The sequence below is a fragment of the Lethenteron reissneri genome, chromosome 31, assembly GCF_015708825.2.
Source record: "Lethenteron reissneri isolate LAM-NWPU_2019-01 chromosome 31, ASM1570882v1, whole genome shotgun sequence".
NCBI lineage: Eukaryota > Metazoa > Chordata > Hyperoartia > Petromyzontiformes > Petromyzontidae > Lethenteron > Lethenteron reissneri.
The window spans coordinates 1,754,188-1,769,280 of NC_083809.1; the positions used below are offsets into that span (position 1 = coordinate 1,754,188).

Sequence of the window (15,093 nt, forward strand, 5' to 3'; positions counted from 1 at the left end):
AAAATGTATGCCCGGCTAAATTAATTAACACGCAGATAAGCCAGATGTGTCCGAGATTAACAGATGAGAAAGAACGCAAGAGGTATCATCTGACAAAGACAGATGAACAATTTTGGACTAGGCTACAAGTCTCAAGACAAATTGCACTGACGATTACACTCTTGTGAAGTCTTATATCCAACATTGTACCTGGAATATCTTTACACTTCTCATAGCCTGCACTGCATGTTAAGCGTCTGTTGTAAGCACTTCTGGTGAAGAATGGTGACTAATATTTTACGGAAAGGTCGACAAAGGAATGAGACAGAGGTGGCACTTTAATGTCCACTTTTGTGTCTGGCAATCATCCAAAGCCATCATAACCAAGCACCATATTTGAACAAAGAAACACATAAATACGTGAATAAATTCATTTGTAAAAAAAAAACAACTGTGGTGTTTTATCGTTCCATTAAACTTGCTGTCAGTGCCAAGGTTTTCGTTAAACAGGGTCTCGTAAAACCCGTCAAAGTTGTCGAACCGAAAGTGACGTGCAACAATTTCAGAACGCGAAAATAGCCCAACTTCGAGCAATCACAGCCTCTCTTATTGCAGTGTCGCGCATCCAGCGGGGCCCCGAACTCGCGCTTCATCAACGTACGGGCACTCTCGCGTCTCTCGTGCCGTCCCGCAATTATTTTTGCTTTCGTACGCCGCGGGTCTCTCACACGCAGGTTGCATAAAAGTACAGCAACCAGTCGGGTAAAAATAAATTGGGGTTACAGCTTTAATAAAACAAAACAATACGTTTGCATGTACAGTACATAACAATCCAGTCATATGAACCAACGCTCCTTTGCTTTGCTGTTTTTGGTGCATTTGAAATTTCAAAACAATCCTGGGACAGTGAAAAAAAAAAGGGCAGTAATTTGTTTTTCCCCATATTTTTTTTCTTCGCCCCTGTAGGACCAAGCACACTTTTAGGGTTAATTATATATATTTTAACAAATGTGACTTAATGATATTTAATAAACTTAAAGACAGGGTCAGACAAAATCAATCAATGACACAGCGTGTTAGGGCAACCTTGGAGGAGCTGCTGAAACATCCGAGTCACCATCCCAACTCAATCAAACGCAATGCACTCAAACGGGAGTCCAATTTTTCTGCTTATTTTGTAATATGTGGTTAAACATCACCCCACCCGCTCTAAACGTTAGTCCAAGCCGACATCTGCATCGGCAGCCAAGAATTGTGGAGAAAGCTGGCAGGAAGGGTGGGGAGAGGGAGAGGTGAAGGCAGGGGGGGGGGGGGACTGCCATTGCGGGCAGCACGAAGGCTAGCGAGGAGCTCGGTGTTGGGAGGTGCAGGGGCAGGAGGGCGGGATGGAGAGAGTTCCCTCCTGGTCAGTCGCCAGCACGAGGTGGACTCTGCTTCCCTTTCCCCCCCAAAAAGCCCTCTTGCAGACGTGCGTGCGTGCGGATGGGCGGGATGGCTGGCGGGCAGACGGGCGGGCGGGGGGTGGGGAGGGGGGGTGCGGGTGGTGAGGGGCTAGGGGCAGGCAGGCCCCGGCGTTCCCCCGACCCCGGTAGGCAACTGCATCGCTGAGCGTCACCGCCCCGTTTTCGCGTCGTTTGTCGCTCAGTTCTCCAGAAAGGAGACGTAGTCCGTTAGCCTCCCCAGCTGTTGGTCGCTGGGCACTGACGGGGCCGGCGGGGGCTCTATCAGAGGGAAGCACGCGCCAAGCATTAAACGGTTAGCTTTTATCCACCTTTCTCCAAATAAACGATTGCCGCATAAGTGCAAAATTAACCATTTATGTACTTTTAATCACAAATTCACCCTTTTCAGTATCAGTGTCCCACAAGGGTAACTCTAAACTTGTTCCAGGCAACGTCACGGACAATGCAGCCACTGTAAATGAGCTGGTCAGGGATGGCCATCGAGGGAGAAATCCGGAGCTTCAAGCTTAAATTCAGCGGCAAAGTCCGACAATGGAGGAAACTACCATAGAAGCACTTTGGCACCACGGGGAACATCTGAGAGCAGCATCACTGCTCGTTCCGTTGTTTTGTTTTACATCGCTTTTACACTCCAGGGTGTGGCATCCACCAGTCCAGTTGGAAAAGTCACTCACCGCCTCCGAGCGATTTGCCTTTCTTTAGGAAAAAAATGACTGTACATCATGGGAGTATGTTTGTTTGCGTAGCCGACAACAATTGTAACAAGACAGCGGAGAGCTGCTGCATTGAGATAAATCGCCACGGCACTCGGTCTTGCCCGCTCTGGGGCAAGGACACAGCCACTTCTCCTTCCTGGGGAGCAATCACCCTGTATTATGCTTATTTTAAATATTACATTTCTTTTAGTAACAACGATGGACACAATTTTCAAAGTCATTTCACTGGACGTGAAGGTTACAGAAATTATGCATTTCCATATATTTCTGAAGGCCAATTCCTGCGGGCATGGATTCTTTTTAACTGCCATCTGTATTTACATGCTCTGGCACACTATAAAATGAATTCACACTGAAAGGCAGTGTACCTGCAGGTCTTGAAACAGCTGCGGGATAAATTTAAGACTCAACGGCAACACTACGTTGTCATAACCTCACTCCTTGCACGTGTCGGCTGAAATGGATGCGAAACGACTGACTGCAGCAGAGGCGTCTGCAACGGACGGTGCTTGGGGCAATTCAAGATTTTATGACCAATCGCCGAGGTAATTGTGCTGCACCCTTGAGCAGAATGCATGCAGATGACTGCCCGAAATCACATTGAGCCAATTTCCTATGGAGCAATGACAAATCATAAAATGAGCAAGCCCAAGCAATGAGGAAACCTTTTCACCCAAGAGGTAATAGAAATTATATTTTAGACAAAGCATCACACAAGATAACCATTTTTTTTTTACAAAAGCCCAATTAGGTATTGGCAACGGCAGGCCCTGCTGCAGCAGTCAAGGTGACCATAAACGTCATCACATGTTGTTAAAGAGTGCAGCGCTGTTTAATAACCGCAGACTTTCGCTCAATCGCTTCCCACACCCCAAGGGAAAACGCTGCAGCGGCAGCGGGCGGGCAAAGTGGAGAAAGGCCGCCCCCACCTGGTTTCTTGGGCACTATCATCCTGGTGATGGAGTCTGCATTCCAGCCTTCTTCCGCTACCGCTGGAGAGGGCGACAATAACAAACTCATAAAGAGGTTAACACCAAGCAGCAGCGTCAAAACACAAACGACAACGAGCAACTACTAAGCAGATCCCTGATTCATGTTGGCGACTGTATCCTGCAGACCAGAGGTCAAATTAAATTGCAAATGTTATTCGAACTGAATTGCAACGTCAACATAATTGCAATGTCAGCTAACCATGTGCTGTATTTATTATTATAAATAACCCCAGGTCTGGCGAGTGGTTCATTATCGATAGGTACGGAAGACAACAAAAGTATACTTCTTTGGTTCTTTTGGTAAAATGTCACGTAGGTAGAAAAATAATAGATCACGACGTTTAGATCGCAACACAAGCAATCGTCATCAGGTGGGACAACCACAGCGAGAAAAAACTGCTAAAGTTTGCAGCCACAGAAAAAACTGCTAAAGTTTGCAGCAGTTTTTTTTTTGCTTTGGTTGTCCCACCTGATGCCGATTGCTTGTGTTGCCATCGAAACGTCGTGATCTATTATTTCTCTACCTACGTGACTTTACCGAAAGAACCAAAGAGTATGAATTCCTGCAGTCACGAAAGCTTCAAATCAACTACAAAAGTAGGCTACCAAACCGAGGATACAGCAGCTAACTGATTCTGGGGCGAGAAAACCCTGACTCTAAAGCTTCAAATCAAGATTGAATAGAGCTGTATCCATGTACGAAATGATTAATTTGCTAACTTTATGCAAAGCCTTCTTAAAGCAATACAATAATTGAATAAACATATTCCAGCACACAAAATGTGCAGATGGCACATCCGAGTGTGCACCTCATGACTATGCGGGCAGGAGAGGCTGCTGGTTGGATCAGTGGGATAATACCATTTAGAGCACTGAACCAACACTGCCAGGATCCTGGGTTTGAATCTGGGTAGCGACTTTGGTTCATCACAATTATCACAATCATCACAATCATCACAATCATCACAATCATCACAATCATCCATCATCAGCCATGCGAGGTGAGTTGATGGTCTCTCAGCCTGGTCTCCAATGACTTTGACGAAGCAAAAACACATCTTATTGTACTTGTTTTACTTAATAAAAATCTGAGGATTACTGATATGCGATAAACACTCTTTGCAGGAAATACGAAAAATTACGTTCTGAGTGTGGATCAAAAGGCTGACTGAAGGGACTAATAATTCGGTGATATCTTCAGGGGCCATCCCGTAACATAGGGCGATTCACTGCTAAGAGTTCTGATTGGCAACGTTTGTCTCGTAACAATGTGGCGGCAACAGCGCGAATGGAATTGTAGAAAAAGGCAAACGAATACGAAACACTTTCCTACAAGCATGCATGCTCCGAAGTATTTAAATAGCGATAACAATACATTGCAAGCCACACAATGAGACAATATATACGTTTCTATCCATTTTGGTTTATCCTTACAATAATTATTGTGCCCTCCCCACCCCCACCATAGATGATGGGCAGGGAAGGCACCACAGGGTAGCAGCATTCGGAACACGTGTACCTTTCACGGCGTCGGGCACCGCAAGCCCCACGAATGCCGCCAGGTCGTCAGCACTGATGGACGTGTACGCCTGCGCGACCAGCGAGAATGCCCTCTTCCTTGTCTCTTCTGTGAACGAGAGTTTAGGGGGGGGGGCGGTTATAGATGTTGCTCGGCGGTAGCGCGTTTCTAGACGTTTATGTTTTGAATCTAGCGGCCTGATCTGATGACTGGCATAATAATAAGCGGGTGTCTGCTTCAGAGTGGACATTAAAGATCACGCTACGTCATTCGAAAAAGTTGGCCACTGTGTGCCGGGGGTTTATAATCCAAATTAGAAAAATTACTAGAATAATACTCCAGTTGGATTACGCTTAGAAATCATCGCCCCATTTCTCCTGCAAAACCTTGGCAGGACCTTCCTTAAAGAGAATCATGAGTCAGTGAAGCTTTCCTGGGGAGGAAAAAATTAATAAAAACAATTGAGTGCGAGCATTCCAAGAATGCATGCGGACAGCAGGGTCCATCACAAAACCAACTGACTTGCCACCAGCGGTATTACAAATGTACAAATAGGTAACAATTCATCCCTTCCCTCTCCTTGTGATTTTCACGATTCGGGGTAACCTTTTAAAAACGAGAATCTACTTTCATTTCTTGTTTCCTTGTCTCACAAATAAGTTCCATCTTTTTATGTTTTGATTATTCGACTGGAGTAATAGAAATAGTAAATGAAAGTAAAATATTATTACACTAGCAAGTTAATGTAAGTACTGTTAGCAGAACTATTTATTTTAATCAACCTGTGCCCGTCTATTTACTACAACAATAAAAAAAAAATCTATTAAAAAGTGGTTGGCTTCATTCACAATTGCTACATTCAAAAGTCAACATACAATGCTTAAATAAGTTCATGTTCATTTGAATAGCTGGTCATTCAACATCAGCTGATGAGTTTAAACCTGGACACATTTGAAACAATCGTGCTGAATGTGGATGTTATGAGTAGCTTTGAGTCAATAGTTGTATTTAAAGAGAAGACATGAATGTCACCCTTGTAAAATGCTCATAGGAATACACCAGCCCCAAGCTGTGAAAGTTTACATCCACAAAAAGGCAATTATCATACAAACACATACTTAAACATATACATATTACATTTAATAGTTAGCGTATTTAAATAGAAATCATTGTTGGACGATTTTTATTGATCAGTTTATATACAAACACCGCAGCGTATTGCCAGTGACTCATTATGATTGAAGTGCTTCCAGTGTCACAATGTACAGTGGCATGAGTCATCCTTTGCTTGCTCATTTAAATGCCCAGTGAGACCAACAAATAAACCCATGCATTGTGAAAATCTGTGACTCAAACATAATAAGCCATAAATCCTGACTTAAAGCTTTCGTGACTGCAGGAATGCATATTCTATGGTTCTTTCGGTAAAGCCACGTAGATAAAAAAAAAATCACGACGTTTCGATCGCAACACAAGCAATCGTCTTCAGGTGAGAAGATGATTGCTTATGTTGCGACCAAAACGTCGTGATTTAAAAAAAAAAATTCTATCTACGTGGCTTTACCGCAAGACCAATAGAAAATCTTTCGGTAAAGTCACGTAGATAGGTTCAAAGAAAATAACAAAAAACTACGACGTTTCGATCACAACACAAGCAACTAACATCAGGATGTTAGTCATCAGGATGACGAACACTTTTGTTGCGATCGAAACGTCGTAGTTTCTTGTTATTTTCTTTGAACCTATCTACGTAACTAAACCGAAAGACCCAAAGAATAAGAACAAGCCATCTGAAAGTTACCGACTGAGGAGGCTATCTATGCCTTTATACAAAATTATGTTTAGATTTACAGCCCTCTGTCAATCCACTGCCAGATGAGGGCCTACCCATGCCATGCCGGTCATGGGAGCGATTTGACCATATATCACCACGCTAATAAGTGAGGGTTAACAAAAGGTGAGGAAGGTCGACTTGAGAGCAGTGGAGTAGAGTACAACAGTTCAGTTTATTTTGAATTACCCTGTGAGCCAATAAGCTCTTAAATCGGGTTTCGTAAACAAAAACAATGGCGTAGCCATGCATACTATAAAACCTGATATGCGTGTTCACCAATTCCAGAATTACCCAGGTCCAAGCCTGCGTAGCTTCCAATACCTGACAAGATCGGGTGCATTCCGCGTGAATTAGTCAAAAGCACTTCACAAAAAATAAAAAATAAATGTTATACTTCCATACAAATGAATGCCTTGCTTGTAAATGTAAATTTAAATAATCAAAGTGTAGCATTTTGACATTAGTAACTTCAGGAAATAAAACTAAACTAAAAAAACCCAAATAAGACTTTAAATTTGATTAAAATATTTTTTTTAAAGCTATTAAAGTGCTTACTTAGGTTCATTTTTTTATGATGTACTACAACCGTCACATCTGGTACATTGTGCTCATTTAAAACTTTATTTTTAAGCACACTGTTATGTTTCTTTCCTTTATAAAGTAAAGCTCTCCAAAAGCATTCCAACCTACCCTTATCTGCCTTGTTAATTATTTTCATCCAGATCCTAGGTATACATATTCTCAGTTGCATCCCTCCAATAGATATCTCCAACAAATAGTTGATTACTAAAAATAGTTGATATATTACACATACCAATGTAATGACAGTTATATATTTACCAACAAAACAGTTGGATGTTGCAAATTCAAACAATAAAATTAATCAGAACCAAAGTCAAAAACAAAGCCGCATCAATTGCCAGCTGAAATAACACAAGGACTGGCTTTGCCATTGTGTAACAGTAAGCAAAAAGATAGCCACGCACGCGTCCACAGACGCATTTGGGATTCCTGCAAACGCGACAGGAGATCACCGCTGCTCACCCCTGAGTGCGTGCAGGATTGGCTGGAGAGCCTCCGACCAGGTCTGTGCCCCGATGGAGCTGTAGACGCCTGGGAAATCGCGCTGCCACATCCGCTGCCCCACGCACCACACGGCCCCCAGCTCTGGGTTCGCCTGCTCACATCACGTTGCGTGCAGTCTGCATCACTTCCTTACAAACTACGGAATACCGGATGTTACACTTGTGAGTGCCAATCTGCAATCAAAAATTCAAACTTTTATTCATGTTACATGTTGTCGGCAGAGGGCAATGCAGAAAAATCCGTTGTTGTGCTGTACTATGCTCCGAAGTCTACGTTTCCTGCCTTCATAAACCCACAGTGACGAGCAAGGGGAAGTGGTCAAATTTCTATAATGTGCACGGTGTAGGTAGGCCTTCATCCAGCAGTGGATTGACAAAAAGGCTGTTCATTGCTATGATCTTGCTTCCTCCTCTCTCCCATGTGTCCCGAGCCTCACTCGTCTTCCTATTTCACCACCATTCTTAACGTTATGCCTCACTTAAAGCATCTTGCGGTTGCATTTAGAGGCTATATAAATATAAAGTGGCGTTAACGTGGCAAGAGATACCAGCTTAATTAGAGCTCAAATCGCATGCAATGGAAGACACAGACTTTGGAAATGTATTGCACAAGCTTCAACTTGGAATAAAACTGTGCATCCAAATGGTGCAATCACAAGGGGAAAGACAAACCAGGCATATGCTTAAAGCAGTGGACAGTCAAAATAATCATTCTAAAGTTGCATGCGCTGCTAACACACACAATTCTAAGTCAATACAAGTAATTGCTAGTACTGTATACTGATAGTAACTTTGTTTAACTTTGTGCACTCCTGTCATGATAAACAAAACATATATTACAATTGTTGATTGTACTTACAGTTTTAATTGCCTGAGGGATTCTTTTCCACAGATACCTTGCATTGTTCCTGAAAAAACAAACGATAATTCGGAAATAAAATAACCGTCTTGCACATTGTACAACACTGCACATCAGAATGGGACGGCATTTCATGCTTAGAGGCTACACAGTTATGGTCACAGTAACTTTAAGCAAGTGACCGATGTCTTATGTATTTTTGTTTATTTACTAACTTTGTCACATGCTGGAGTGGACAGCCAAGTGAGCGGGACTAATTGTAGGTCAAAACTTCAAACGATTCAAAACATTTCCGTCCATCATGAATTCATTTGGTGATTTATAAAACAAATACTTTGGCAAGACATGCAAGAACTGTCAAAGCACTTACACGTCGTTGTTTAAGAGATATAGTGCGAGCAGCTGTCCATACACCTGAGGAGAGGCCACGCCACCTGGAGACTGACGAAGCCAGACAACAACACCACCACCACGCACACAGTCAAAGGCTGAACACTCAGCTCGCGCAGACTGTTAAAGAGACTTAAACACCTTTCAAGTGTCAGGTGTCACAGCAAAAAATCTGTATCAAGTGATACAGATTTTTTTGCTGTAACAGTTTCACCTGAAGACGGAGGCTTGTGTTGCCTCCGAAACGTCGTGATTTTATTGTTTTTATTTTTATTAATTTTAATTTCATTTTTTACCTACATGGTGACTTTACTGAAAGAACTAAGAGTATGAATCCTTGCAGTCACGAAAGCTTCAAATCTAGAACCTTTCAAGACCTGCAAGGACCACTTTGGGGTAGTGGGGCGAGCACCACGCCCAGATGATCTTTATCTCCTTAGTTTACACATAGCACCAGAAACCAATTTACGTCCGAGTCAACCTATGGAGGACGCCTTGGCAAGTGTAAATATAACTTTCCACGAATGGTTTGCATGTCCATAAATACACACGGGGAGCAAATATGCTCCCGATAACCTTTAACAACAGACTTTCGGAAGAGTGAGGACATTAAGATCTGAACGGCGCCAAAGAACCACCAACAACCACGCTAAACCGCTGCTAACATCCGTGATGAGTGATATCAGAATTCGTCATGTGCCTCCCTTTTGCCGAGTCAGTCTTAACTGAATATCTGGTACAAACACACACGCAGGTTCACACAAACACACACACGTCTTCTTTTGTATGTTGGAGTTGGGGTTAATTATACATGTTCGTGTCGATGTTAGGGAGCCCGTGGACGGATGCAAGAGTAGTCTGGTGAATTCATGAAATGTTGCCGGCGAATGATTTAAGCAGGCGGTGATGTACTGTGGTCCACGGTTTGAGTTTGGTGAAAATAGTAGCACCGGTGGGCTTGGTGTATTATCGCCGCATCTATCATGCAACGTTGACACTGAAGCTTGCACATATTAAGGCCGACACGGCGCACGAGGGGGGGGGGGCGTATGTTTATACACCACACCAGTTAACTCATTTCAGCACACGCTAGACACATGGGGAGAGGCCCGGGTCCGTCTTTGATGTTGGTCGTGTGCGGGAATCGAACTTGGACGGCCAGTTTGGTCGTGCAATCCACGACACCCCCACCCCTCCCCCACCGTCGACATACCAACACGCATTGCACACTCACCGCCACACTCCACCCGACACGCCGCGAGCGAGCCCGTGAGAATGACTTGCTCCTCCCCATGCCCCTTCTCCCATTCAATCACCCGCGGCGCGTTCGACCGCACGTCACGCCAACACATCAACCCCCGTCTCTCCTCCATCCGCTAAGAAACTATCGACGTCTGCCCGCGATGCTCGCAGAACAATCCGCGTGCTGCAAAGGCAACGCCCGGGGTCGCGGCTCAGACCCGGGCCCCTCGGCTAGATCCCCCGGCGGAGTTCCGGCGCCACTCCACCCCGGCCAGTCGACTAGGCGAGACCGGCAACCTCGCCGCCTGAGGCCTCATCGGGCCTAGCCGTCAACTCCACCAAGCCCGGGTCGGCGCCGAGCGTCAGGCTCCGTCCGCCGCTGCCCTTCGACGACGACGACGGCGGCGAGGAGGAGTGCATCGCTCACCTCGAGCTCCTGGCTCTCGCACTGCTCCAGGAGTTTGTGGAAGCCGCCCGAGTTGCTCTCAGCCATCACGGCCACTGGCATGGCGGGCGAGGCTCCTCCTCTTCCGGTTCCGCTCCACCGGCAAGTCTCGCGAGAGCTCGCGGAGAAGTCTTGCGAGAGTTCAAGGTGGCGGGATGGCGTGGGCGGGGTGGGTGCAAGAGGGGGGGGGGAGATGGTGGGGGAGATGGTGGGGGGGGGGGGCATCGGCGAGGGTCACGTGACGCCTGCGCGGCAGTGCGAGCACGTGCTGCTGCTTGATGCGGTGGTTACAATCAAAGATTCGTTGCAGCAGCAGCAGCTGGCCGGAGTTGAGCTCCGGAAAACACCCAACCCTGCCTTCCTCCCTGTTGTAGGGGTGGTGGAGGGGAGGAGAATGGAGGGACTAAACTATACAACTAAACAATGTTTTATTTTACGAGGTAAGGCCAACTGAGCTATAATAGCTGTTTTTTTTCAGAAGCGATCTGGCCACAAATGATAGCTCAACTAAGCGGCTTATCATGTGGAAATGTATAGCAGCTAAATACTCTAAGTGCATGTTGATAAATGTTAAGGGGAAAACCGGAAGACACGCGACCACGGGGAGAACATGCAAACTCCAACTATACAGGCGTCGGAATCGATCTCTCCTGCATACCATACGAGGGAGTTCACATCTCGTCACCGTGATCACCCTACTACCAGAATTACCATCACAACTACCAACATTACCATCACCACCACCTCCACCACGACCATTGCATCCACTATCACCAATTAAGCATATAGACCTCCACTAGCAGCACCATCACTACTTCCACTAGGATGGCTATACCACGAAACATTTAAGCCCGCATACAATGATCACCAGCATGCATTATTTGGTGCTGCTGCTGCGTTGGCAGTGGTACAGGAGCACAATAAAAACAAACTAAACACATTCCTCAATAAATGCTGCCTCCAAAGGATAATGTATACAGTAATAGGCGCCGTTTCGAGCGATTTTTATTCTTCATAGGACACATTCATGATATAAAAAAAAGCTTCGTGGTGTGGCCGATCCACACCGCGCCTGCCTGTGAGCTCATCTCATCGCTCCATCTCTCCGGGGGACGAATCAATCACGGACAGACTCCAATTGTATGAAGCCTACACGGTGCGTGCTTTACCATTTCACTCCTACGTGTAGCACAGGTATGTAACGAGTTGATGAATTGTCTATGTTGGATAACTTCGATAGAAGAATCCGCACTTTTTGTGTTATTACTCGTGTTTGTATTCTCATTTATTCTGTTTCACTTGCCCCATGAGCTCAAGTGTAACATTTGAATGGTGACCATTTGCTTTTAAGGTGCATTTAATTTAACAATACTATACTTTTGTGATTAATGAGTCCTTCAGCATACCTGTAGTACTCCTACTTCTAACATTTGGTAACATAGCAACGTAATTATTTTCTTATTTAAAGCTTTCGTGACTGCAGGGATTCATATACTTGGTTCTTTCGGTAAAGTCACGTAGAAGGGAAGTAATACAAAAATAAAAATATAAAACAATAAAAATTCTCACGACGTTTCGACTGCAACACAAGCAATCATCATCACCCAGTGACCTGGGTCACCAAAACGACCAAAGCAATAACGTAAAAGCAAGCACAGTACATCAACAACAAAATAGAAATGAGATCAAATGTCGAAAAGTGCACAAATAAATATTCAACCAAATAAGCGACGTCTAACAAAAGTTGGCTCAGATAAATTATTTCAAAAACCATTCATATTAGAATTACGTTATACAGACATCAACATGTATTTACGATTATTATTGCACTAGTACGGAAACAGACAGGGATATATCAAATTAAATAACAAGTGAAGTTGTCATACAGAATTTACAGCGTAGCTGCGGAGGAGTAACCAAGATGTTTGAAGCAATGGAATGCGATTGTATGTGTCCGATGTGCAATGCACTAAAATATTGTAGGGAATCTAAAATATCGAAAGTTTTGGTCCTAAATGAACACTTTGAATGGGTAATGGACTGAGTTATGTGTATGCATGTAAGATAAACTTGGCCTCGTGAGTCTCCCGCATAGTTGAGAGGGTAATAAACCGTATTGAAGTAAAGATTAGTGATGAATGGAATAGTTTGGAAGATAAAGCACCTGGTGGAATGTAAGATAATATTTAATGAATCCAAATTAGTTTTTGAGGTTGTCAGTATAGTCTCGGATAAGCGTAAAGGTTGGAGCTATCATATCTGTCCATACAGATGAGAACAGGATTTATTTCAAAACAAAGTTCCCAACTTCATTCTTATTTTTTATTACAAATTTCAATGGGGAAACATTTTCAAATGTTGAGCAGCGGAGAGGTCATAGACAAAGTGCAATGGCTTGGAGCTGTAGCAGAGTTGGGATTATAAAAGTCACGATTTTGAATGTTGGCATTCAGTTGGAGTTTCAAAGCTATAAAGTTTAATTTGATTTGTTTTACAGTCATCTTGAAAATATAATAGTACTGTGCATTGTCTATTGAAAATCCTGGGGTAAAAGATATGCATCTAACAGGCCTGACTGACAAGTTCGCTGAAGAAAATCCTGCTACGTGTTCCAGATTACGCATGTCCAAGGCTTTTCAGCTGCGTGTCCAAAACCGCTACAAGGTTAATTTTCGCACTCGGCACACCACATTTAGTATACGACTAGAATTTCGGCGGCGTGCGGCCGTCCTGCGGAGGGCTTCTCCGTGCTTTGCCCCCACTGATGTTCTCTTCTTCCCCCTCTGCCCCCCATGTGTGCAGATACTACTGACTATTGCATGTAGGGCGTGTAAGGCATATATGCTTACAAAATAAATGTCTTTTTGGGGGGGGGGGTGAAAACATTTTGGGGGGGCCGAAAGTTTTTAGAAACCTGTTGGATAAATGTTTTACCCCGACATCTGGGGGGGCCACTTTCTATAACTTTTTGATTCTGAAAGGCTCTTATAATTTAGTTGACGAACAAACGGAATGCCGGGCTTTTATAATCGAAGGCTAATGCTACTACTCATGTGTCTACTCGTCTATCAGCGACCCAAAAACTATTGATATATTTTGCTCTGCACAGGTTGATGTACTCAAAAGTGTTCCCCAAACGTTTACCAAGATAGGAGTGTAACGTTACGGTAATTCCATTGGTTGGCAATAGTTTTATCAATAATTTATTTGTGTTGCCATGCTGACATTTTAATAAATGCTTAATTTTGATTACAGTAATGTGTCGTTTAAATGCATAAGAATACAATTTTTAAAAAGTGTGCATCTATTTCAGCAATGCAACTTTTCGGTTCATGTATTTCATTTTTTATGCGGAGAAACTGATCTATTTATTCTAGATTTGAAGCTTTTGTGACTGCAAGGTTTCATACTCTTAGTTTTTTCGGTTAAGTCACGTAGGTAAAAAATGAAATTAAAAGAAAAAAATAATTTATGATCTATGATCTAAAATTAATTTATGATCTATTTATGACCAATGAAAATGAGCAATGCGTTTATTTTAAGTGTAAGCTCTTGACGTTTAGGGCAACGACCCCTCTTTATCGCAGACGTCTCGTGTTCAGAGCATACATAAGGTTTATTGCCCCAAACAAAAAGAGTGATTTCCCGTTCAAACAAGAATCGAGGCGGTGATAATCTCATCTTTACAGCGCTGAGCCAGTTGGGTAAATTCCGCATTCCGATGGCGGGGGCGAATACATCGATAGGACACCCACTGTTGACTCCTCCGCAAAGTGGTACTTATTTAGTCGACCCCGTCGGGATGATGTGCTGAGTCAACCCCCGAATCAGGATATGAATCTCGCAACCTTCCTCCTCGCTTTGATTGCGAGGTGCCCGCCCCTGGCTCCGTGTGGCGTCGATTGCCAAAATCAGCGAGCTTCACTCATCCCGTGGGACCCCCCCCCCACCACAAAAGCCATCAAAACGGGTTACAATTCAATATATTAACAAACTCAAAATGGCAATATATAAATTAATAAAATCACAATATTGATTTCTCCTGGAGGAATCTGATGAGATGTAACGGTAATTTTCACAGATGGTCCAGTAGTTGTGATTTAGGAAGGTAACAACGAAACAAAAACACGATAGGGGAGAGTGCAAAGTACGGGAAATAAAACCAAATCACCCCCCCCAAAAAAAAGATACCAATGAAACTAAAACCACCCTCTTCCTTCGCAGGCAAAGTCCAGCGAGGTATTCAATAAAATACACACTGGTGTGCTGTACTTGTAACGAATGTTCACGTTCTGTTTACGTGACAAACTTTACTAATTGGCTGTGTCGGGTGGTGGCGGGTTTAACGACACATTTACGCGATTTAACCACAAAAAAGCCTGTATCATGGATATTGGTCGCGAAAGCATCCTTACGTGTTAAACCAAAAACAAAATAACCCTCTGCTCAAAAAATAAATAACGAAGTGCGTTCATAACGGGACAAGCAAACAACAACAACAACACGCGGACAGACGGGCGGGCAGCAGCAAGCAGCACCACCACCACCACGCGCCCGCACTTCCCACTG

General features: G+C 43.8%; 1 protein-coding gene across 1 annotated transcript; it reads right to left on the reverse strand.

Annotated features, from left to right (window-relative positions):
- Window positions 1-748: 748 nt before the first annotated feature.
- COPS8 (COP9 signalosome subunit 8) lies at window positions 749-10,652 on the reverse strand. The gene is made up of 7 exons (XM_061563253.1): window positions 10,507-10,652; window positions 8,818-8,888; window positions 8,448-8,496; window positions 7,548-7,680; window positions 4,670-4,777; window positions 3,088-3,150; window positions 749-1,700 (listed from the first exon to the last, which is right to left on the reverse strand). The coding sequence occupies exons 1-7, from the start codon at window positions 10,585-10,587 to the stop codon at window positions 1,621-1,623; spliced, it is 585 nt and encodes a 194-aa protein (XP_061419237.1). The 5' UTR covers window positions 10,588-10,652; the 3' UTR covers window positions 749-1,620.
- Between the last annotated feature and the right edge of the window lie 4,441 nt (window positions 10,653-15,093).